The sequence below is a fragment of the Polyodon spathula genome, chromosome 11 (assembly GCF_017654505.1).
Source record: "Polyodon spathula isolate WHYD16114869_AA chromosome 11, ASM1765450v1, whole genome shotgun sequence".
NCBI classification, from domain to species: Eukaryota; Metazoa; Chordata; class Actinopteri; order Acipenseriformes; family Polyodontidae; genus Polyodon; species Polyodon spathula.
The window spans coordinates 10,227,763-10,252,650 of record NC_054544.1 but is presented as its reverse complement, the minus strand read 5'-3'; the positions used below and the strand labels follow the sequence as shown (position 1 = coordinate 10,252,650).

General features: G+C 35.3%; 1 protein-coding gene across 1 annotated transcript in view; it reads right to left on the bottom strand.

Moving 5' to 3' along the window:
• Positions 1-836: 836 nt before the first annotated feature.
• Positions 837-24,888, bottom strand: part of LOC121322793 (polypeptide N-acetylgalactosaminyltransferase 13) — a 34,464-nt gene continuing 10,412 nt past the window's right edge. The window contains exons 3-12 of the mRNA XM_041263093.1: positions 24,335-24,503; positions 21,003-21,169; positions 20,274-20,481; positions 19,691-19,861; positions 18,779-18,896; positions 17,344-17,524; positions 14,388-14,527; positions 11,714-11,812; positions 9,862-9,996; positions 837-1,465 (exon numbers count right to left, since the gene is read on the bottom strand). Of these exons, the coding sequence (XP_041119027.1) occupies positions 1,325-1,465; positions 9,862-9,996; positions 11,714-11,812; positions 14,388-14,527; positions 17,344-17,524; positions 18,779-18,896; positions 19,691-19,861; positions 20,274-20,481; positions 21,003-21,169; positions 24,335-24,503 (1,529 nt within the window). The 3' untranslated portion in view covers positions 837-1,324. The remainder of the gene's footprint in view (positions 1,466-9,861; positions 9,997-11,713; positions 11,813-14,387; positions 14,528-17,343; positions 17,525-18,778; positions 18,897-19,690; positions 19,862-20,273; positions 20,482-21,002; positions 21,170-24,334; positions 24,504-24,888) is intronic.

Sequence of the window (24,888 nt, the reverse complement as noted above, 5' to 3'; positions counted from 1 at the left end):
TTGTTTTTTTTTTTGTTTTTTTTTTTTCCAGTAAACTGATGTTATTGTTTGCCAGGGCTTATAGGAAAACCAGGGCATGAGCAAAACCACAATTTGCTTTTGACAGTAAAGCAACTTACTCATATTCCTGGAAATTTCCCTTGAAACCAAACAAGGAACAGTAAAAAGTATAGTCCCTGATTTTATGAATTTACATAAATCTAAGCAGACAAAATAACTTGAAAAAGTAAACTAGTGATATGCATACTATTAAACATTAAAATGGTATAGAAGTTAACAAACCTCACAGAAGCTGTAAGAATTTAGTAATGCAATTGAGAGATGTATTTATCTGTCACTAAAACATGTAGGTAGTACTCAATCAAATACAGAGCAACCCAATACCCAATTTACTGTATTTTCTTGTTGTAGGTGTAATCAATCAAAAATCAGGAACAAATGAAGAACTATCATATACACACTACTGTATTAAGGAAAATGGCAAAAAAGTAGCATCTGATAAGCCCTTAATTTAAAACAGATATATATATATAAGTGCATATATATATATATATAATATATATATTATTAATATATATATATATATATATATAGATATATATATATATATGTATATATATATATTGAAGATCTTTGTACATATTCCTTTCATTGCGGACGGCCCATGTAAATTTTAGTTGGATTGGGGGGGGGGGAGGGGTTTTACTTGTTAAAGAGGTAATTTCTCCATCAGGTGTAAAACATTTTTGTGTGTCATACGTTTTATGCGTCCTAAGATAATATATAGATTTTTTATTTATTTATTTATTTTTTTTACCAGAAGATAAATACGTTTTTAGAGCAATTGAAATCATAATCTATCTGCAGTGTTTTGTACTAGTGTTTTATACTAGTTTCGCAAGAACATTCTCTTTGAGGTCTGTGTCAAAGCTATTTCTTGCGTTTATTATTAATAAGTTATTTTATTTAAGGCATTACATTTTGTATTGTATTCCTCCCAAGCTGAAATGAATGTCGTTTCCTAAGCTACTGGAAAATAAAGTCGAAGAGAACGGCTTTTTGTTACAGTGCACAGTACCACATTTCTCAGCACCTATTGTGTTTTTTTTTTCCTGTGAACAAATGCAAATTGAGAGCCAGCGTGAACAAGCATGTCTTGAGAAAAAAAAAAAAAAAAAAAAAGAAAATATCGCTCAAATGCTTTCTTTGTTTCCAAGAAGGTCAAGGTGATTGACAGCGCTTCATCAGAAAAAAGAAAACCCACACATTGTAGTAGTATGGAACTCTGTAGATACTGTCAGAATGAAAGACGTCTTTTCAGGCTTCAGGCACTCAAGGTCATGTTCTGCAGCAGCCACTCTTGAGATCGGCTGCCATGGCAGTCCCTCAAGGTGGGCACCATTTTGTCCTCCTCAGACGGCTCATCCAGACACTGGTTACTGTTGACATGTCGAAGTGTCAGCCTCTGTGAAATTTAAAGTAACTAACCTTAAGATATACCTCAACAATACATCATGCTCCAACGACACTACTTTTTCTGTCACATTATGTATGTTCTTAATTAACAGTACATAGTTCCACAAACTTGGTTACACCCCACCCTGTCCCTCATTCTCCTCTGCCAGAAGAGAACTATTCCCTTGATGAATACTCTAAAATATCTAATTGTCTTGTAATAGAAATACTTACCGGTGAAACAGGCATTGCATCCTCCAGATTCTACATTGTTATGCACCAGGCAATCAGCTGCCCCTTACTTACTAAAACAGTGGCTACTGCAAGTCAGTAGACATTAGCATTTCAATTAGCTGGTGTCTTTCCCTACCATATCCTAAGAGGTTGTCAGAGCCAGGAAGGAAATGAAACATTTTATTCAGAAAGGGTCACTTACTTGTGACACTTATTTAGATAACATATCCAGTCTAAAAATGTGTGACTTCAAGCACATCAGCGAGAATGTTCAAAGGTTGTACTATTCATATTTGGCATTTTATTTTGTGATCTCTGGTAAAAGTGAATAGCTGTGTTATTTGTATAACCTTTCCTTTTCCAGTGATTGGGTGCTGCTAGGTAACAGCAATTGGTGTGTCTTTGTAAAAAAAAAAAGTGAGAGATGAGGAAATGTATTTTCTTCACTATATATATATATATATATATTTTTAATGATGTGTTTGCTGTGATAGTCATATCAAATAATTTTTCTACAGTGTCAGCCTTTGAATGTCTCACAATTTACGAACAAGAACCAAAGTGTTAGATATATGTGCCAGTCTGGTAAGCTGCAGCATCTGATCTTAAGAGCAGTAAACCAGGCCCACACCTCTTTCAAAAACTGTATAAAAAGCATTTTGTCCTTTACAAAAGTACAGAATCATAAACTGAATAAGTGTCTAATATTCAAAGTAACAGCTTTAAAATCTTTCAAGAGCTAATTGTTTATCACTGGCATTAGAAAAGAATGGCATGACTAGTTACTGGTGTCCCTGGCTGCTCTAGGAATTAACTAGAGCCACTGCCAGAGCTGGGCAGCATCTTGTATTAAAGCAGTAAGCAGCCTCAGCCATCTCAATGCATAGTTTCTATAAGGATTTAAAGAGACAGTTCTAATTAATAAAATGACAAATCCAGTGATATCATTTTAACACCTTTGTATATTTTTGTTTAGGAAATGCTAGTGCACTCTTTTTTTGCTGTATGAGAAAAACAAAATTATACAATATAAAAACTAAAGCTAACACCTCAATAGGTACAAAAACCAAAACAAAAATAAATGAAAAACTGCAGGAGCTGTTTAGAGACTTGTCAGGTGTATTCGTATGTCCCATTGAAGATCAATCAACCTTACTATTCTGTCAGAGTGTGCTTTAAAATAATCACATCACGATCTTTTCAGATCAATGACTAGCTATTCCTTAAAATGGTTTTATTTTTCCTGAATTACATGTACAAGCAATACACTGCCCTATCGAATTGTATGCAGACTTGTGGTGCATTTCTCCATATTACACACAAAAGGGGCACTTTTTTATTGTATTTCTTTCCAATGGTAATAAAGTAATTATTAAAAACCTAGCATATGTGTGTGCACAGCTGCCATCTCACAACATAGAGTATTGCCTTTAGCTTTCATCACAGCAAACGCATCACGTTTACTTTTCTGGACTTCATGAAAAGTTCAGTTTACAATCATATTACTATGCTGTGCCGTAAGGAGAAACTGTTTCGGTTTATCTTGCACCATGCCCTGAAGTGATAGTGGTAATGCACAGCTGGAAGCCAAAATCCAAAAGAAGTACTTCATTAACCTACCACCCCTGTAATTAGAAGCCCCACCTGCTCTGGGCTGCAGCATGATGAGGGTGTTGGGGAAGGCTGGCAGAGTGCATCCCTGTGCTCCACCTGCTCTGACAGATGGAAGGATTGAGGTGCCAGCCTGTCAATACCCCACCTTAAGAAACACTAAGCACAAAAATGCAAAAAGCAGCGGTGATGGAAAAAATTACGCAGTGCCTAGCAACAACCCTTGTGAAATGTTAGATACCAGGGCTGTTGAGCCATGACTTTGTTTTTTTTTCTCCTCCATATCTGCTTTGATTATTTTTGGACGTCACAAAGCCAACAAAAGGATTTCTATCTTCATTTATTTAATTTCTAAAGCACATATTAGCGTGTGGCTGCATAACTATTACTCGACAGCATCCAACTACTGAATATGAAACTAAAATTTCTATCTGCCTTGCTGTGTAATGAATCCCAGGGTCCATTTGCTGTCTTTCCGTGCATTGTAGAAAGCACAGCTTTTAATGGGGATTCATCTGCAGCTTCTGAGCTTATTACTTCAAGCATCATTTGCTCAATATGTTTTTGTTCTTGCCTTATCCAGTGAACCCAAACTCGTAATTACAGCACTATTTAAAATAACTAAGGGGTTAGCGAGTGATGTAATTCCTAGCATTTTTACATATATCTACAGCTGTACCCATTTGTACATAAATCAACTGAACTGAACTGTGAACTGGTTAAAATATTCCAAAATATAATTAATTTATGTTTTGTGCAACAAGGAACCTTGTGAGTAGACAAACTGCCTCTTTATAAAACACTGAAAAAATCCACGGGACATGAAATCTTCATCAAATATTACACATTCACAATAAACAAGACAGTTTTATGGAGGAGGCTTAAAGAAACACAATACTAATTGGCTAAATCAGTACCACAACACACTGCCTATGACTAGAGTACTGACCTGGACCGATATAGAACTGTTAAAGGAAATAATCAGTAGGACCGAGAAAGATGTTCCTAAACACTTCAAATCTTGTGTAGTTTCTTAGAATCCATTTGTATAGGGCTGCCATAACAGTCCTCCACAGTAGGACTATAACTCCCATCCGACAGTCTGCTAATTGTTAGACATGACTGGGTGATGATATGAAGAAAAGTGTGGGTCTGGATGACAGTAAAAGAGAAAACAGAACAATTGAAGAATGATGGAACTAAAATTAAGCTGTTTGAAATGTGTATAGACTCAATAGCACTGTTGTGACATCTAAACTACTTGCATAAATTCACTCAAAGAAAACAAAAGACATACACAATACAAAATACAAACAACGGATATGAAAAACACTGACAATTGTATATGGATAGTAAAACTAAAGAGATTGTTTTTTGATATCACTGGTTTTCAATTAGGGTTTATTAACAAGAATTTGCTAACCCATCTAAAATCTGCATTTTTAAGTAAATTTGGAGAGTAAGAGGAACTGCGTGGCAAAAAATTACTAAAATCACGCTGAAGAAAAAGCTTTGCAATCAAGTAAAGTGCAAAAGATCAATAATAATATCACTTTAAAACTCCATAATTAGGGGGTTGTATTTTATTTAGTGGCAATACTGTAGCTTTAGAAACTTGTTCATCCCAACATTTTGTCAATGTATTCCAGAATAAATGTATTTGTTGATTTGTAATATGTTTTTATGTTATGTTGCCATGTGTTGTTATATATGACCTGTTTGACCTAAACAAGCCCTGTCCACACTATATAACCTACCTCAAGAACCGTACTCTAAAATCTTTTTAATTAATCCAGCTCAAAGCGTCCACACTAAAGTACCGTTTCATGATTAATTAGAAGCTTAATGCGTACAAACACTATTGAAATAGTCTGGTTACAGTTCCTAGCAGTGCAATGGACTGTGGGTCTTGATATGACATCATCCCACCATGCACTGCATTTTATGTTTACAACCCGGCAAATATGGAGCCTGTGCCAATGGAAGACATAACGCTTCTTAGCATACACGTTATGGCTTTGTTTCTTAAAAAGCAAACATACATTTTATCATAAAGTGTGCATTTCGTTTTGAACTCTTAAGTTCTCCTTGACTAATTTCACTGCTCCTGATATTAATGTGCCTTGATTCTGGCATCTGATCACGTTGCTCCATGACTCACCATTTTACAATAAGCCTCAGAAATTGATTACAGTACAGCAGTATTGATAGTCATTCTCAACTCCTTCAGGCGTCTGTTCTGAGTACTGTATTTTTAATGTCCAAGTGCCAAAACATATCAGAAAGTATTTTGGGATATTGGAGGATACAAAGAAAATGTAGCTCAGTATTACAGCGTCCACAGAAAATGTAGTTCAGTATTACAGTGTCCACACTTCTGCAAACTGCACTACCTGTGTTGCAATCTAATTTAGAACCGGACTCAAGACTACCCCTTGAGGTGGTCTCAAGTACGGTATTAAACACAGCGTAGTGTAGATGCTAACCCTATTTAGCACTTTTAAGCCGGTTTAAAGGCTACTAATATGGTATAAAAGCATAGTGTTAACAAGGCCAAAGTTAATAAACACAATTATAAAAGACAAATGTTACATTCTGAGGGATTGTTAATACTTTCCATTGATGTTTCTTGTTATTGTTAACAAGTGAAGAGTGCTGTTTGTTAGTGTTCTTTTATATTGTGTTCGTATATATTTAATTAGGGATGACATTCCATTTCATGTGATGACTGATCACCAATATTGTAAATAAAATCAATTAAGTTGAAAAGGATAGCTACAGAGCACCATTGGTAATGCACTGTGAAATATATATATATATATATATATATATATATATATATATATATATAATATATATATATATATATATATATATATATATATGACAATTTGTCAACAGTTCTCAGTTTAAAATGAAACAATCGGAGAGGTCGTCAACTTATGTCCCATACAATTTTAGAAAACCTAAGGTCATTGGTATTACTAGATAAAGAATTTCGTAAAGAATAATGTCTGCTCAGCAACAGTGCCACTTATTTCCCCTACATACAAAATTTATATATGATTGACAGGCAAAGAATTGGGCTGCACTAGGCTTGTCAAACACTGTACTTTAAATACTAATTTAAGCATAAAATATTCAGCGTTCGTTATATGAATAACTGAAGCATAAAAACATTCCTTGGTCAAAATTCTACTAATATAATATTTGAACGTATTTGGGAGGTTTCTAGTACTGTAAAACACACCACAGGGAGAATGAATGACAATGACAAGAAAACTTACCTTAAAATCACATTCCCATTTGCCTACATACTGTTTGAAAAGAAAATATATAATACTTCAGTTTTTACAAAATTAACCAAACCCTTAATGTACAAATGTCATAAGTTTGTTTGACAGTATGTGATAACATGTTGCTATTTGTCACCAATGTGAAAAAACCACTCTCATGTATTTTTCTAGATATCTTTTAGCTTTTTTTTCCCCCACATGTTGTATACAAACATTGCATGAGGGATTCAATATGTGAAAATGTAGGGTTAATGCACGTGTTTCATGTATATTCATCTACAGAACCATACTGCATACCAAAAAAGAGCCCCTGTGATGGTGACTGTCAAACCCATGTTCAACTAAAATAAAGGAATAAATCTCCCACCAAGTCATTCTGAATTTGGGGTGCAGTCTTGCTTGTTTGCATGTATTTTAACACATATTCAGGGACTGCAATATATTAAGTGAGAAAGCAGTCTAGGTAGAGTAAAACATTCAACAAGTGTTCCACCTGAATCACAGCTAACCAGCTGGGCTGTTTGAATACTCTGCTGCGTCACTGTGAAACATAACATTTACAGGTAGGGGTGTTGAAAAGTCTAGTAAGAATGTGTTGAATTTAATTACCGGTTGATAACAATTTGATCCATATTGGAATTTGGACAGGACAACAAACAAACACCCTGTTTCTTCGTTATGAGACAGCAGGATTTGTATGAACACAAAGTAGATTGATCTTCTGCTGATCTCCATTCCAAGTGTTAGCCAGGGCCTACTTTATTATCCGAGAACATGCACAGTTTGCTAGAGTTATTGAATAACAACACATCTGAGCTGGTATGTGTAGGGCCTGAGTTTGCCACAAACTGCAGAAATTATCATGTCATGGTATTTTTTTGTCTGTTTGTGTGTTCCAAAAACTAAGGAAACATTCACGGTAGTATTGTATTTATAACACCTTCTTAACCACTGCACCTGCATCCTTAATTCTAGGGCTGGTTTATCTAAGATAATGTTATTATTTTCCACTTATTTTATCCACATTATGTCAGCATAATTAAGATGAAGTATACCACCCAAAACACAGGACTCGTGAGTAGTTTTGCTCTTTGAATTTCTACAATTGTATTTTAGCTCCACCTGGTGGAACAAATTAATGTATTACTTTTTAATTGTTATTATTATTTTCTTTATTTTACAGTTGCATGTTTCATTCCTATTGCTTTTTAATAAACATAAGACAAATAAGCAATGACGACTGAAAAAAGTATTACTGATAAACCTCAGGTTATATCCACATATCTCATAATTTAACCAAGAATTAGGTATAATAAAATAAGGAAAAAGATGCTTTAGACTGGGTTATTCTTTAATGCATCCACTAAGAGCTACAATAAGCAGGGATATCAAGAGATCCTATTTAAAATAGCAGTATAAACACAGCAAAAACAAGGTTAATTCAAATATTCCTTTACATTTCCATTCTGCTACATATACAGAGAGGTTCAGATTTATAAAAGGATTGCCCATGTTTTATGACTGTAAAATGGGTGCTAAGGGTTCTGAATTCTTGGATGGGATTTATAAAACACATGCAATGGTATAAACACGCAATTAAGACGTGATTTGCAATGGCAATGTGTCTGTGAGCTTTAGCCCTTGAAGCATATGTATCTAATTCTGTATATGCATATGTCATTCTGTATATGCATATGTCATTCTGTATATGCATTTGTAATTCTGGGGCGTTTCTGAACAAAACCGCTAAAATTGGGAGGGGATTTTGCAAATGAGATCTATGAAATATTTCGTCTAATTTATTAAAGCTGCTGGTAATTGCGGGCCTCGTTTTTGCTTGATTATTTTAAGAACTCTGAAAAGCAGGCATTAATTTGCAGCAGTCAGACAGTAGGCTATATACAAAGTAAGGTGATGTGGGAGACTTGTCTGCAGCAAGAAGGAGACATCCTTTTCAAGGACAAAGAAACATTTAATAACATTTTGCAAAGAGCTCATTTTTAACCCTTCTGATCAAGTCAGTTTGTAAATTACAGTTTATAATAAAGGTACCATTTTGTTTTGCAAACTCCAATTTTCAGTATATGTTACACAGCCACATGACAAAACAGAAAGTCTGTAAATAGAGAATATAGAATCCATGTAAAAAAGGTTCTTAGAAGCTTGTAAAAAGGTCTCCCCACAGTTGCAAAGCAAGGTTCTAACAAGAGCTTTTACTTCTTAGAGTGAAGGCAAAAGAACGGTGGAGGAGATTAAGAAAAGATTCCGAGGCTCACAAAAGAAAAAGTGTCATTTACAATGAGGGCTCAGCTTCCATCGTTACTTTAGTAATGCCTAAAAAATGTTTTTTTTTTGTAATATGGCATTCTGGTGTTTAACAATACTGGTTCAGGCAGTATTGTTAAATTCGATTAAAAAAAAAAAAAACAGTAAAAAACAAAGGACAGAGGGACAGATGATGCAGTTAGTTTGTAGCTAGAGCAAGTACAAACAAACATAAGAAGTAGGAGAGTTGTAACTGCGTAAGACTTTAAGAAGATATAAGTCGTAGTTAAACTGAAGACTGTTCGTATGCAGCTGTACTGTTGCTGAATATATTGCTGTACAACAATGGAAGGATTATCCACCCGTTTGACTGCCATGGATGTAAGTAAATAAAATGTATTGTTTCTGAAGTTTGAAGAGTATATGCCTGGAATTATTCTATACGAAATAAGAAGTTGAACTAATATGCGAAGCACAGTAACTGGATGATGCGTTGTAATGTATAAGCAATACATTAATGTTTATTAAGAAGCCACCGCACATTCCATATTTTATTCATATGTTACAAGTACTGCTTGTACCAAAATCTCCAATTCCATATTGTTAAATTTCACTTCTGAGCATTCTGATCACCATTTTCTTTTGGAATGTGCAGCCTACACACGCAGGGTTGACCCAAACCCGCTATTTATTGTGAGAGGTGTGTAATTCTCCACCGTTAATTGCAGTGAGGGGTATTTAAAATGGTTGATTGCGGAATTGTCTGCTTTATCTTTACCTGCTTTTTGCAGTCAGTTTTTCCCATTTTATAAATTTGGGCCAGAATGTAGTACAAATATACATTTTTAAACATTTTACTTTTTATTTTTTTAGTGATCAGTTCATACCAGTACTAGGTCTCTAAAGCCAATTACACCAAAGAACTACAGTATACCATGTTTAGCTAGTGAATGCTAGGGCATTATTGTAGTGCTAACCAACTTATAGATCCTGTACATACCTGTGCATCATACTCAAACAACTGATTTCCTCTCATGTGATGGCATTTCAGCATGACTATAGGACCATTAAGCCTTGAAACATCCAGGCAAAGATCATCTGTTCTGATTTCCTGGTCAGCTGTATAGGAAAATACCTAGAAAAGCAAAAATCTTTTGTTCTTCAGAACTTCTCATTTCCGTGTAATATCTTTACATATAATATATGGTATATAGACTGAGCGCTAAACTTTAAGTACACAGTTGACATTGAAATACACTTAGCAACAAGACTGTTAGGCATAGAATAACATTTTCATTTATGGGACCTAGTCAGATTATGAACACAATTATTAGAATAAGAGCCTGTCAGAAACTTCAAACACATTTTCCACAGGTTTTAAAAAAAAAAAGACCTATGGCATAATGTATAAACCATATTCGGAAATAACTGTGGAAAATTTTCTAAATACTAATTCAGCAAAGTTTGAGTCTTAATTGTAAATCTTTTTTTTTATGAATCAGGAATGGCATTCTATCATTAATATTTGCTGGCTGTTATCGGAATAAATCCTTATGAAAGCAATATTTTTTAATAAATGTATTATTTTCTTAAATTTCACACAGAGCATGAACTCATCCATCATGAAGCCACCACAGTTATATTTGTCAATGTCGAATGACCTTTGTTTAATCAAAACCAAATAGCACTTCATGTGAAACTGCCATAATAATCTATTACAAAGGCATACATGTGTTGAGAGTCTAAAACATTAACTTTAATATATTACTAAAATTGTTTTTCAGAGGTAAAAAGCTGTGCAAATCAGAACTAAATGAATAATTGAATAGAATAAACTTGCCAGACCATTTTCATTGTCCTTCCATTTTCCATGTTTTAATGTGTTATGGTTACATTGTATATGATAAATATAAAAAGTTATTTTAACTCACATGCTAATGGAGTAAAAGCATACTAATGTAGTCATTGTGCATTAATGGTTTGAAGCTGCAATTTGTACCATTATCTGTGGAAGAACAAAATAAACTGTTGATGTTACCGGTACATAACTATTAATAAATAACTATTAACTATTAACAATTAACACTTACATTGAGTTCACCCTCCAAGTCCTTAAATCAAAGTTCAGAGTTGTTTGTTGCTTTGTTTTTAACAACAATAGTTTTATAGTATACAATAATGGTTCAAATTGCATTTTGCTGCAAATACTTTGATTAATGAGCTTAATATACGGTAGCAAATGAGTTGTTTTTTTGTTCCTTTTGTGTCTTTGCTGGTCACATAAAATGCATTGCTGAGTATTGTTTATAGAAGGTAGTGCAAAAGGAAAAAGGGTGCCATATTTATTCCTTGTCTATGAAACTGGCAAAGCTTGCTTAAATGCATCTGACCTTAATAGTTTTTTAACTGCCATGACTGATCATCTATGCCAGTTTTGCACTCATGCCTTGCCTATCTCCTAGAAATGAAATAATCTTGGGTACACATAATGTAGGCACTTTTATAAAATAACTGAGGGGGAAGCTTGCCATTTTAAATGTACAAAAAATGGATAGCTGCACGTGTATGTAAAATATGTCATGCATTAGCTAAGCAGCTCTCTCTATATTACAGAGTAAATGCACAAGAGCCTCTTGTTCCCTCATGCTGATTTAATGTACAGCTCCAGAAGTGTCAGCTGGGCACAAGGTGGGGTACCTGCAGAAGAACCTGTTGCTGGTTATTAGACATTACAATGTTAATGTTTACCAATATGCCAGTGAAATCAGATAAGCAGCTCAGAATCTATCTCCTATCAATAAGAACAGTAGCAGTATTCACATTTTGATTTCATAAAAAACACATTTTCTTACCTGATTTCCGCCCATTCCGTGGCAGTTAAATATTCCTACTTTTTCATTTTCTTTTCTTCCCATGTTGTCCAAGCACTGGTTGGTTTCAACATTTCTGATCTATACAGAGAGGGCATAAACAAACAAACAAACAAATAAGCACACCTTGGCAAGGATGTACATATCACATTACAACAGCAAAACCATACATGATCTGGAATAGAAAAAAACAGGACATAGGACAAGCAAATCCAAATTTACTATATAGACTTCCACAGCGTGGCCAAGCAATAACATGAAAAACAGGCCCCCAGGACCTCTATCAAGAGCATGTAGAAAAGCATTCGATAACAAGAGATAGAGAAGCCAAAAAAATACAAAACTTCATAATGCCAACCAATCAGCCCATTTTACTAAGGAATATCCACAGGAAGTATCACCACAACTGAGTTAGGATAGAGATACAAAGTGTAAATGTGACATATATAAGAACGGACGAGTGACTCCACATATCCCTGTTAGAGATTATAATGGCATTCAGTGTAACATTTTTAAATGCTCCTGGTTTAAAAGCCTCACCTCCAGTATAATTCACTAATACAGTTCATTGGAAGGTGTAAGTATGCCATTGACACTGTCTAGCAGCTAGTCACTGTTCCATTCAATGTATTCAGTGAATACATTACAGTTGTCCATGAACATAGATTTCACTGTCAGGAGTGTAACAGTCCCACCCTTTAAGGAAGAAGCCATGGTTACCAGGAACAAAATGTACCAGAAACCCCACTGGCAACATATGCAGCCCACCATGAAATACATGACATTCTGTGTTAAGCCAGAAGGAAGCACTTTGATACCAAGAAAACCTGTATGAACTGCAACATTTCATTCTTGATCTTCTGAACTACTTCACTGTTTATACATGTTTGTGTTAAATACATCTGCCCTAATTATTTATTTTCTTTATTTCAGAATAAAGGATGCACAAATAGACATTCCAAGAATCTGTTACAAAAAATGAGTAATTAACATTATCTAGTTCCTGATCATTTACTGTTTCGCTGTATGTGAGCAGTCATTATAATTTCACATCATAAATATATTATGCGTTATAAATAAAAAATGTGCTCTAAATTATATTACATGTGCATTTAATCCCTTTAATTAAATAGCATTTGTGTTCAAGGGTACCTTTGACTTTTGTGTGGGGCTGTGTAGCAAGCATGTCTGTTTTTAATGATTGTGACGGACACATTACATAAAGGAAACTGAGAAACGCCATTTCTACCCCCCCCAATTTACTATATGAATTTCAACATGGACTCTGTAATGTAACTCATTTAATTAGAAACAACATTTTGCTCTGCAAATTATGTAAATTAGAAACTTGAGCTTGATGGAAAAAGTCTAGAATGTTTTTAGAAACCAATGATTATAACATGCCTTTTCAACCATTGCAGTCTGTTTTTTTCCCCAGCACATAATGCTACTATCATGCTACACATAATTGAATAATATAAAAACTAATGGTTGTAGTTGTCATTTTACTCACAAGTTACTCATGCATGAAGAACAAGCCCTGCTTTTAACTGGAAGTGTTCACAGGAAGGGGGCTAGTGCGAAATTTGGGTGAGCAACTGTAATTAAAATGTTAAGTCTTCTCATTAATACAAAGATCAATGGAAGACAAGCTGAAGAATATGCTAATTAGCAGTAGATAACAATAAACTATTTGCATACGGTATAAGAGGTGTGTTATTGGTGTACATATCAAGCACTTTTAGGAAGATATTAGTGCTACCCTGTTATAACGCGACCCTTTATAATGCAGAATCGGTTATAACACAGTAATATTGGGGCTCCCATTTCCCCCATAATGCAATTTGACTCACAAACACTGGGTGAACTTTCCAGATATACAGTACGAAGCATGGCAGAAAACGATTTTTTCTCTGTTAAAGTTAAACTTGATGCTGTGGACAGAGTAAGAAAAGATATAAATGTTGCAGAATCTACATTGCATGGGTGGCTAAAAGACAAAGAAAAACTAAGAGGTTTTCTTGATAAGATTGACTCCAAAGAGGGCTGCTCTAGGAAAAAAATGCGCTGCACTAAAGAGTGAGACAAGCTGCTGTGAGAGGGCAAGACTGTTGTTGTTTTTGGGGTGGCCCAGGCTAACACGGGCCAGGAATAACTGTTCCAATAAACCGTGGATTCAAGTACCTGCAAATTGTGTGTGTCTCCTTCTTTTATTTCTCACTGTATGCTACAATATAAGTTTGGCTTGTGGGCATTGTAAATCATTTCGGGAACAAAAAAGACAGTGTTAAGGTGAGAAACAAAAATATAAGGTGAAAAACAAATAACACAGTCTCCTAATTATGGACCCCGACAACCGCATTATAACAGGGTAGCACTACTTTAAATTGTTTTTCGTAAACCTATCCCATACCAAGATTTAAAGAAACAATATTCTGCTGCGTTATTAATAGGTTTTTTAACATGCTTTTATGTATTTAATTTTTTCTACACATATGTATTAGCATTTCTGGCTACTGACCTGCCCTTACTCTGCTGAATAGCATTAGCATTGGCATGACTACATTACTGAACTATACAACGTCATTCAGTCTGATAATCAGAACAAACCAGTACAATGATTAAAAAATGAATACATACAAAAAATAAGACATACTTCACCAAGTGAGAAATATCGTCTTGGGATCTGAGAGTCAGGATAAACAGTTTCCAGATACCATGAAAAAGGTTTACACTGGAGTCTTTCTCTCAGGGCTTTCCGCTGTGACACATCTCCATAATCCACCTTGACTACACCTGTAACAGAAATACATCAAGCATTCCCTTAATTTTACTCCATCCTGGAAAGTGTTAAACCTCTACCCAACCATACATAATCAGAATTCGTAGGGGCCACCTTTAGTGTGGACAGTTCAGTATTCGCTCTCCTCGGTCTGCCAGTAACAAATGTTTTATCCCTGCCCATCCAAGGCTGTGGTATTAAATTCCACACAGTTCTTCTCTTTTGGTTAGCTCACTGGCCTCCCTTTTTTTTCCCACAAATATGGCCTGACTATCACATATCACTTGAGACAGTTCTCTGCTTCAAACCATGGCTAGAACTTGCCTGTATCAGACAAGGCTCAACCTGTTATACCTGCTACCATCGATAATTTGCAAATCACAAACAACTGTGGTATGGTGCATTAGATGCTCCATATAGTGACTGGTCTGACATTTTTTCTAGCATGCTGTTTATATTTATGTTTTCACAATTATTACATACCAAACCATGACGTTAAAATAATATTCCATAGCTGTCTTGCGTAGATAAAATGTTAGTGAAGGTCACTGGACAGAGCCTGAGCAGGCTGTCATAAAAAGATGGAGATCAGCATATTTTAGACTCTGTATGTGACAAACTGTTAGACACTGTATGTGGCAATGCACAGGGGCATCATCATCATACACTGCTTCTTTGTGTAATAGATAAAGACAACAACACTGTTATTGCAGTGCACCGGATAACAAAATACCCAGGAGAGCAAGCACAGCATAGATGCTGCAGTCATGGTTTGCAATGTAGTTCTGCAGAATAATTTATGACCTAGCTGCATTACAAACATTAACCACCAGACGGATGCTTTTGATCATGAAAAAAAAAATAATGCTGTGGATAATGTAAAAAAGTTTTTGAATGAAAAGCGATACTAAAACAATTTTATCACAACACCACCATTCTAATAACAGGAAATAGCTTTAAAATGTTGCATAAGGGTGTTGTTTAGATAATGCATTTTTTATTCTAGGAATTATGGTGAAAATCACAATAATAATAATAATAATAATAATAATAATAATAATAATAATAATAATAATATAATAATAATAGTAATAATAATAATAGGATGCCATTTTCAATTTTCTGCCTCCTTGTTTCCTAAATATTTTATCTCAACACCAGAGCAAACTGGCAAGCTTTCAAGTCATTTAATGAAAACCAAAGCTTGGAAAATGTAAATTCCTGCACAGCTCAGTGGAGTGGATAAGAAAGCAAACTGCTGCCTACGAGGGGAAAAAAGAATATCAAGTGAAAGAATGGTAGCTATTATTCCAAACTCCCAGCTAATTCAACACTAAAAAAATAAGAATAAAATGCTATAAAGACATATATATGTCTGTAATAGAACTCCTCATTTTACTGCATGTCTATTTCTACTTCATCTACTATTGCTCCGCTGCTGAATTTAAACACTTCATTTTTTCAGACAGCCAAGTCTCTACAGGAGGATCTGTGGCTCATCAACTGGGGCTGATTCTTCTGTGGGAGTGATCCTAGCTTTCACTGCTGCCAGCTTGTGCCCTAGTTTATTTCAACTGAAGGCTGATTTCTTTGAAGAACATCAACATCTTGTCAATTGTGGTCTACTGTGCTGACATCCCTGCACCTGGGGGCAGTGAGATAACATCTCAGTCTCATGGAGAGGTTTAGGAATGAGAACTACTGAATTTTCCAAGAGAGACTGCTCTATGTATATGCAGATAGCTCAGTGGAACTTTGATTAAACATACACAGGACTGCAGGATCATGTGCCCTGTTGCAGGACCGCCATGGAATACACATTCAGAGATTTGGGAACATTTTCAGATACAAATATAGAAATAGGCACGCCAAATTTGCTAAAACATAGGATAAGATGAGAACTTCAAGCCAAGCAGTATTATTGCATATTAGTTTCTAGAGTTTCTAGACCGTTGAGTATCAGATTCTGGGGATATAAGGGGAGACCTGTCTGTATGTTGGTCTGTCTGTATTTCAAACTTATATTTCAGTTTCTTGATACAGATAGCTATAATGTCCTTAATATTGCACTATTGTCAAGTTCTTTTTTTTTCTGCTTTTATATTGCATGTTTAATTTACAGCAGCAAAATATCAGCAAAACATAGTTGTTTCCTTTGTGGCATTTACTATGTTAGCACATGCAAATACACAAAAATATGATGTTCTGTGCTACAGATACAGTAAATGTATTTTGTTTTAATGACACTAAAAGTTTGAAACTATTTCCTCCTGGTTTTGTCATCTTAACGACTGAGCACGTGTTGTATTTACATACACCCTCCAGCCCTCCAGTCTCACTCTTTGGGACCATCTGACCTTGGTGTCTCAGAAACTGCCGAATTTACAAAATTTCAGCAAACTAGTTTTGAATATATAACATTGTGGCAGGGCAGAAGCCCTGCTACTGTAAATATTGTGTGTGGGGGAATGTAAGGCTGGCAGGGATGGGGTTAAATCTATCCCTGCCAGCAATCACAGGTGTGGCCATTCCCAAATTATGTAATGGTGCTAACTGGGCAGTGGCCACATGTATAAAGGAGCCAGAAAGCCTTTGTTTGTTGGAATGAGTTAGGCGAGTGGGATTGTTTGATGAAGGTAAGGCCCATTCTATATTGTATTGTTTTTGTTAACCTTTTGTTTTGGCTCTTGTGTCTTTTTGTTTAATAAATGTGTGCTTTGCACTTTAAACTGCAGCTTCTGTCTCAGAGTCTCTAATTCCTGCTGGTAACATATTGAGCCGAGACATTATCCTGTCACAAACATACAATAGGAAAGCAGCATTCAAATACCTGGTGATATGATATAGAAGAAATCTTTAAATTCATCCATCCAAACTTCAGCTAGCCTTCTGTTGTTCTTGTTGATAACATGACCTGTTCCTCCAGGAAAACTGTAAGGAGTGGCTTTGCGAAAGACATGACCAACGTGGGAACATGTAACAATTTCCAATGACCCGCCACACTGCCAGATCTAAAGAAATAACAAGCCAAATGTAACAGTTCAGTTAAACATTTATGGCACTGCCATATACTTTATAATGGCTAAGGCACCAACATTATTTTGATTGAATCCAGGCCTAGACGGTTAATCATGATTTGAAGTGTCCTCCTTATGAATAATAGTGGTTGAAATCGTTGTACCAGACAGACAAGAGAATTGGAATCCTGTTGTTTTTGTGCAGGACGTGATATATGTCAAGCATTCTTAAACACACATCAATAGTTTTAAAAGCTTCGTTAAGTGTTGGGGAGTGAGGATATTGTTCTAGCACAAACCAATGACAACTAAGAAAATAAAAAGTTCATGGCTCCCTACCTATATTTTAATTTTGTAACAATTCATTATCCTAAGTGTTTTCTGTTGTTTCCTCTTGGCTATATTCAGGCTAATCCACTAACTCCTACAGGAATGGACATAACAAAAACATAACAAAATTGTCAGCTAAGTCCTGTTATCTATAAGGTCAAGGGTGCAATGTCAAACAATGTACTATAATCCTTCTCTACAACCTTGTAGCCTGACATTATCCTCATGACACAGAATCTAGATTCCCCTTTTCATTCTATATTATATTTGCTGGGGTATGTCCCACTACTATTCTTTGTGGGATTTCGTTTTTGCATGCAACAATTGTAAAATTTGAAGAATCTTGATTAGCACTGATCATGGATTATTTAGCCTTACCTTAAACTGGTTGAACATTAACGCTTATCCGGATCTGTGAAACAAGCTGTTAATGTCAAACATACACAGCATAGCTGAAACAAGCTCAGTTTAGCTAACAATCACATAGATCTGACCACTAACTTCAGGTTACTGGAGGAGATTCAGTATGCCGACTAAGCGAGATGTATTAGTCTAACCAGGATTCCTACTACACACATTCAATAAAAGCCAATGATGATTTAGTTTTTCCTTTGTAGATCAGGGTGTTACCAGCTTGAATCGGAGTGCAGAGCTTTCTTGGCTAATCAAAATATTTTTCTTTTCTTGTCAGCTATATTTCTGGATGTTTAGAAGGTGCATCTAAAGCTGCTTTTTAACACAAACTTCAACATTGCTTGTTGACAATGGTTAAAATGGAGATCCCACAACTGAACACCTGTGGGTAAGAAAGATACTATATGTGCCTCTTTAGCACACTGTAGCTGTGTTATTAATGAGCTACTGGAGAAGGCCTTATTTCACACAAACATAGTTAGAAAGAAAATATGACATAATTACCCTAAAAGACATTTCTAAGTTTTCTCCCCCCCAAATGTCCATTCCTGAATCATAAGTTCCAATTTCTTCAAAGTAATTTCTGTGAATTGAGAACAAACCACCAGCCATTGTAGGGGTCCTACGGAAAATGTAGAAAATCAGACAATAAAATAAAAAGACAAATAGAACTACCAGTCACTTTTGTAGAACTAAAATGTTGTAAAAACTGCCAAGACACTGGGGCTCATGTGAGATAGAAAGAAAATTAAGCCTTTAGCAACTATCACTATATTGGTACTGTGTAGTTATTATTGGTTACCAAGCCTGTGGAAAACATTAAAAACATTTAATCAATGTAAATGTTAAAAGGAATGTGGATGAAGATGCTATTCTCCTATCCAAGCTCAGGACACTGTGAACCATGACCTTTCTTTTTACATTTACTGTTTCCACAAAATACCTAGAGAGACCAGCCTTAATCCCCAAATAACAGACCTGTCATACCCCTGACACCAACTTTATACTGTACCTAACTTTCCATCATTTTCATTTCCGTTAGGAATGCACAGGATATGTAATTTACTGTAGTTGAACAACCATGTCCATGAACCTGATTGCTGGCACTTTTCTGTTCAACAAATCATCACAGAATGTGTCAGAGAGAAAGAATAGTAAAACACTTTTCAACATAAAGCTGTCCCTTTGAAATTAGATTTTTGATTATTTTTTAATGTTTTTGCATACATTAGATAAATCAGAAGTGTTCCGTGAACTCTGATTCTAAAATAAAACGATTACAGACATGACTTCAACAGGGCTGGTAATACAGTGTGATATGATTGTATTTTTATTTCAGTTAAATAAAAATTGAATAATACTGTATATGTATAATATGTGAATATAGTTATGAAAAATCGTTTAGTTGTTACGTGCCTGACAGGTAATGTTCGATCCCCTTTTCTTCTGTCCATCTCTCGCTGTGGAACGGGATACCAGCGAAAATTCAGCTTCCAGTTGAAGCCACCATAAGTCATGTCAGATCCAGCCATGTATTCAAATGTGTCATCGCTGATTACATCAATAATAGGGCAAACAACTATCCTTCTGTGGAGCAAAACAAGCATTTATGAATATCCATTCTTAACACAATGTAATTTACAAGTATGTATTATAGTTTCAGTGTTTGTATGGGAGAGACCAGTCTAGAGGTATGTTCTGCAGGTTTGTCCTTCGCATCCATACCAAGAGCTGTCCAAAGTCAGAGTGGAGTCATTTACTTCTCTGTGCTGTTCATTGTTTAATGTAGTAATTCAATTTAGGGATCCAGTGTGAGTTCATAATAAAACTTTGCTTTGACCTCTTTATTTCCTAATGAGATCCCATTCATCATATAACACAATTATAATATTCCCTCCCTCTCTGTATATATAATATACATATTTGCAATAACTTCAAAATACTTACATACATTACACAGGTGAGGCTGTAGAGTTAAGTATATAATTTACTATGGTACCTGTCTTCTTTAATTCTTGCCATTAGTGGTTCTAGCCACCCACTAGTGCATTCACAGTGCGCATCTAAGAAAGTTATGACTTCGCCTTTAGTAGCAGCCGCCCCTCGAAGCCTAGCGCGGATCAGTCCAGATCTTTGTTCCATCCTGAGGATTCTCACCGGAACTTCCAAATTCCGAACATATTTCTCTAATTTTTTCATTAGAAAATCTGTAAGAAAACAGATCCATGTTAACATTTCAGAACAGAAAATAGTAAGATTGGATACCAAATAAAATAAATACATTTGACTTGTATTTTGTAAAATAAGACCTCCCAACAGTATGAACTTTTAAAATGGTGACAATGTTTTTAAATGCTGTATATGAGTTGTAATAGTTAATTTACTATAAAAGCTAGCTCAAATGTACAGGCAATTTCTGAAAAATCTATTCACAATATCTGACCTACAAAATAGGAGGTAACCACCCTTACAAAAGTATACCATGGCATTTTTACACAGTACTTTAGCAGTTTTATCATGCTTTCCCATGGCTATACTATGCAAGTTTAACCTGGCTTGCCATGTTTATTAATATGCTTTACCATACCTAGCGAATCTTTTCAATGCTTACCTATGCTTTACCATGCTTTCAATATGCTTTACTACACTGCTCTGCTTTTACTATGGGAAATTTTTATATGAATGGGATTTCTCTCCTACAAAAAACACACACACACCAGATACATACCTCTTTCACTTGCATCGTCCACTAGCAGTATCTCTAGAAGTAAATGTCTTGGGGACCTGTTTATCACACTGTGGACTGTTCGTAGTAGAGTACTCCATGCTTCGTTGTGAAAGACTATGACAATGCTTGTATTAGGGAGGGTACCAGGGTAAACTTTTGTCTTGCACCTGTGTGAGAAAGTAAAAAACTATTACATCCTTGGATTCAGAGTGACTTGGATTCATACAGCCTTTGAACTGCATTGTGCTGCAAAGGGGAATGGGAAATAACACAAACAAAGGGGAGGTAACGACTACAAAAGGAGTAATATCTCAAATTAAACAAACTACTATTGCTGTAGTATCTAAAAAGTATGATTTCAAAATATGTCAGTTTAGCAATATTGTTAAAAGGATTTGTAATTAGTTTTATAAGGATTTATTTGGCTATATAACCAATATTGTTGCTGTTAAATGTGCTATGAAATTGGATTAAGTTATGTAAACTGTACATACAACACAGTGTTCATACTGAAAAGGGGCATTCTATTCAGTGCTTCACATAAGTGACAAAGTCACTTTCTCTGCTGATGTGTCCCATTAGAAGTCCATGTTGGTAAATAAGCCATAAATTAATGACAGACATTTTCAGTAGTAAGGTAATATTTACGGTAGAGCCAGCCTATCAGTTTCAATACAGTGTAGCACTAGTGAACTGCTTCAAACACTGGGGTTATTCAGTCATCTTGAATTACCTTTTGATCTCAAAATCAAAAGAATGACAGAATGAGGACACTGCAAAAAAAAAAAATCTAACTGAGACAGTCTCCAAAGCCAAGCCTACATGGGTTATATGTAAAACTTTACTGTGATTAGAATATATTCGGCATATGTCTGACAATGGCTTGCCAATAGTACAAGCATGCCAGTGACATTAGGGTCACGGCTGTAAATACAAAATTACAGCAACATGAAAAAGTAAATCACCATGACCTATATCCACTGTAGAACAATATACATTTAAAATAAAAACAGGTGGCTCATATACCACCACATTCCAGCAACTATTTGTATTAAAGAATGGCCCAAATGTGTCCAGCCCTTCTGCATCGTACTGTTAGATTATCTGTGCAGAAAAAATAGTTAATGACTGAGAAACTTTTTAGGAATGTGACTTAGCTTTCTTTATATACACTTTTCACCTTTTGCATATGGTAAACTTAGCATATTATCAGTGAATTATTTATTGTTAAGGATAACACCTTCAAATAAAGTGTACTGCCTTCAAGGGACAAATAAGATCTTTAAACAAATCATTCTGTACAACTTGGGTAAGATAGATGTGGCAATATATCAAGCAAAGATCTCTCTGGTTTTTCATTATGCAGAATAAATAGGTTTTCAGTTTGCAAGAACAAATACCCTTCTCCACCTTCAGCTGTCATTGCTAGTAACAACATACTGTAAACTGGGATATCAAAGTAATATAGCATGCCATTTTTCATAGGTAAAATGTTTCTGTAATACTTTAAAATAATGGCCGCATATTCATAATAAATTCCACGGGAATGACACCTGAATATCTTCTGCACTTTCTCTGGGTTCTGAATTAATTCATTTTGAATTCTGCCCTGTTAATTCATGTGGATTTAATTACCCATGTTCATTCATGTTTGTTTGTAATAAATGATGTTGCTCACAGGTATAAGGCGTTCATTCATGCGCGAATGAACACTTCTCACAATTCTCTGGTGGGCAAGTAAGGAATAAGCAGTGAATTTATTAGAAATGGATGGAGGGGAATGGGCACAGACTCATCTTTCTGATCAGATATCAAAAGCAGAAATCATTACTGCTACTGACAAAAACAATGATGGAGATGGTGCTGGGATGAGAAATAAATACTTCTGCCCTATAAACCTGTAATCATTCACTTCCCATTCTTAATAACGGCAGTTTTCCACACATATGACAGACTGTATAGCAACAGCTATTTTATGGAAATGAGAGAAACATGGATAAATGGAAAAGCAAAAGCGAAATTCAACTTCAATAAAACTGCATACACCAAAAAAATTACCCGAGGTATAAACAACCATAATTTATTAAAAGTACATTACACTAGCAAGAACCTGTCAATACTTTTCTTTTTCTTGCAGTTTCCTTTGGAAAAATAAAATCCAATGGAAAGTTCAAACAGCAGTCGGTTACTGAAGATGTATCCCTAATTTTCTTGCTTTAGTATGCAAGTACAGTAATCTGACTGTGGTGGGACCAGAGTATGGACAGATATGTAAAAAGTTGGATGAATGAATCCTGTTTTAAATACCATTATACAAAGCTGTAACAATTACTATATTCACACAATTATTGATTTAAGATTCAGCTTGTATTAGGGAGCTCCCCTAAATCCCTTGTTTAGAAACATATAAGGTATTAATGCTTGTGACACAGCACCTGTCTGTCGTGTGGATGTGTGCATTGGCTGTTGAGTGACAGGCAGGAGGTCGAGATGGAGGTTGAAGTTGATCAAGTCAACACACTGAAATAGCTCATGTGACACCATCAGCAGTGGCAGCGCACGGAGCACATACAACACAGTGTACGAAAACTTAGGCTCTCTGAAATAATCTTCTCTGTTGCTGAAGAGGTTGGCGGATTAATGGTTTGGGTGGATATGCGACAGGTGGATACGCGACGGATTACTGCACTGACTTTGAGTGAATGAGGAAAACTGTGTCACCTTTACAGGAGTCCTTGGATATATACCGTTAGCATCAAAAATATGCTCAGCAAGAAAAAAAGTGCTTTGCCTACAAATTCTTAATTAGTATAATTTTCCCCTTTAAAAGACATCCACTTTATCTAGTTACAACAACATGCTGATGAAGGCCTCTAATCCTGTCAACAAATCTCCAGCTGAAATTTAAACCAGCCTTGCCTAGATTTACTTCTGAGTGAAAGAAAGATACTGCTTCTCATGCACAACCACATTCAATGCAGAATATTTATTTTTAGATTTACGTAGTGCTGAAATGTATTGCCAAGAATCAAATGTATTATTTTAAAATGAATGCTAGGGACTTACTAGAAGTCTTTCTCTCAATCCTGACAAGCAAGGGATAAAGAATGACAGGCCATTGTCCTCACGGGACCCATCAATTAGAAATTCAGATAAATGAATTGTAAAGCGTAGGACATGGTGTGCCTCTACCTCTCTAGTACTATAGAGTTATTACAGCAATAATTGTAGTTAATATTAATTATTAATGACAACACCAATATGTAAATGCTATGTTCTAATTTACTAATAAAACCTGTGTAATTATTTGCAGAGTATCCCTCTACGCTTACCCTTCCAGTCTCACATCTGGCAAACTTCTGTTCAGGGCAATCATATCACTGGCCATGAGGTTGAACTGGTTGATTTTAAACAGCTCCTTCATTTTTTCCTGGTCATCTTTTGATATAATGACAGCTTTTCCCATCTCTCCGGGACCCTCATGTGTTCTTGATATGACAGCTGAAAAACAGATTCAACACTTGAGTACATCAGTACACTTGAGCTAAAATGCCATGATTGGGACAATAAGGATAGCTCAAATGATCAAAAACTGTGATAATAATGTTATTGTCGCTTTCTAAAAGAGTCATATTTTTCATGATGGAAGTTTGTTTATTTTGTCTACACATACAAGTTGAACAGTAGTATTAAAAACACAATCCAATACTATATAGAAACCTTTTGAAAGATAAATGACACAACTGTTGACCCCACTGTAAAAACGATGCACAGATAACAGACCATATCAGCAATGCTGTTGATTCTTTCATGATACTTAAATCAGTAAAAAGAAAATAAAAATTAAGTTCCGGTAATGTCATATGTGTAATGAACCAATTTAATA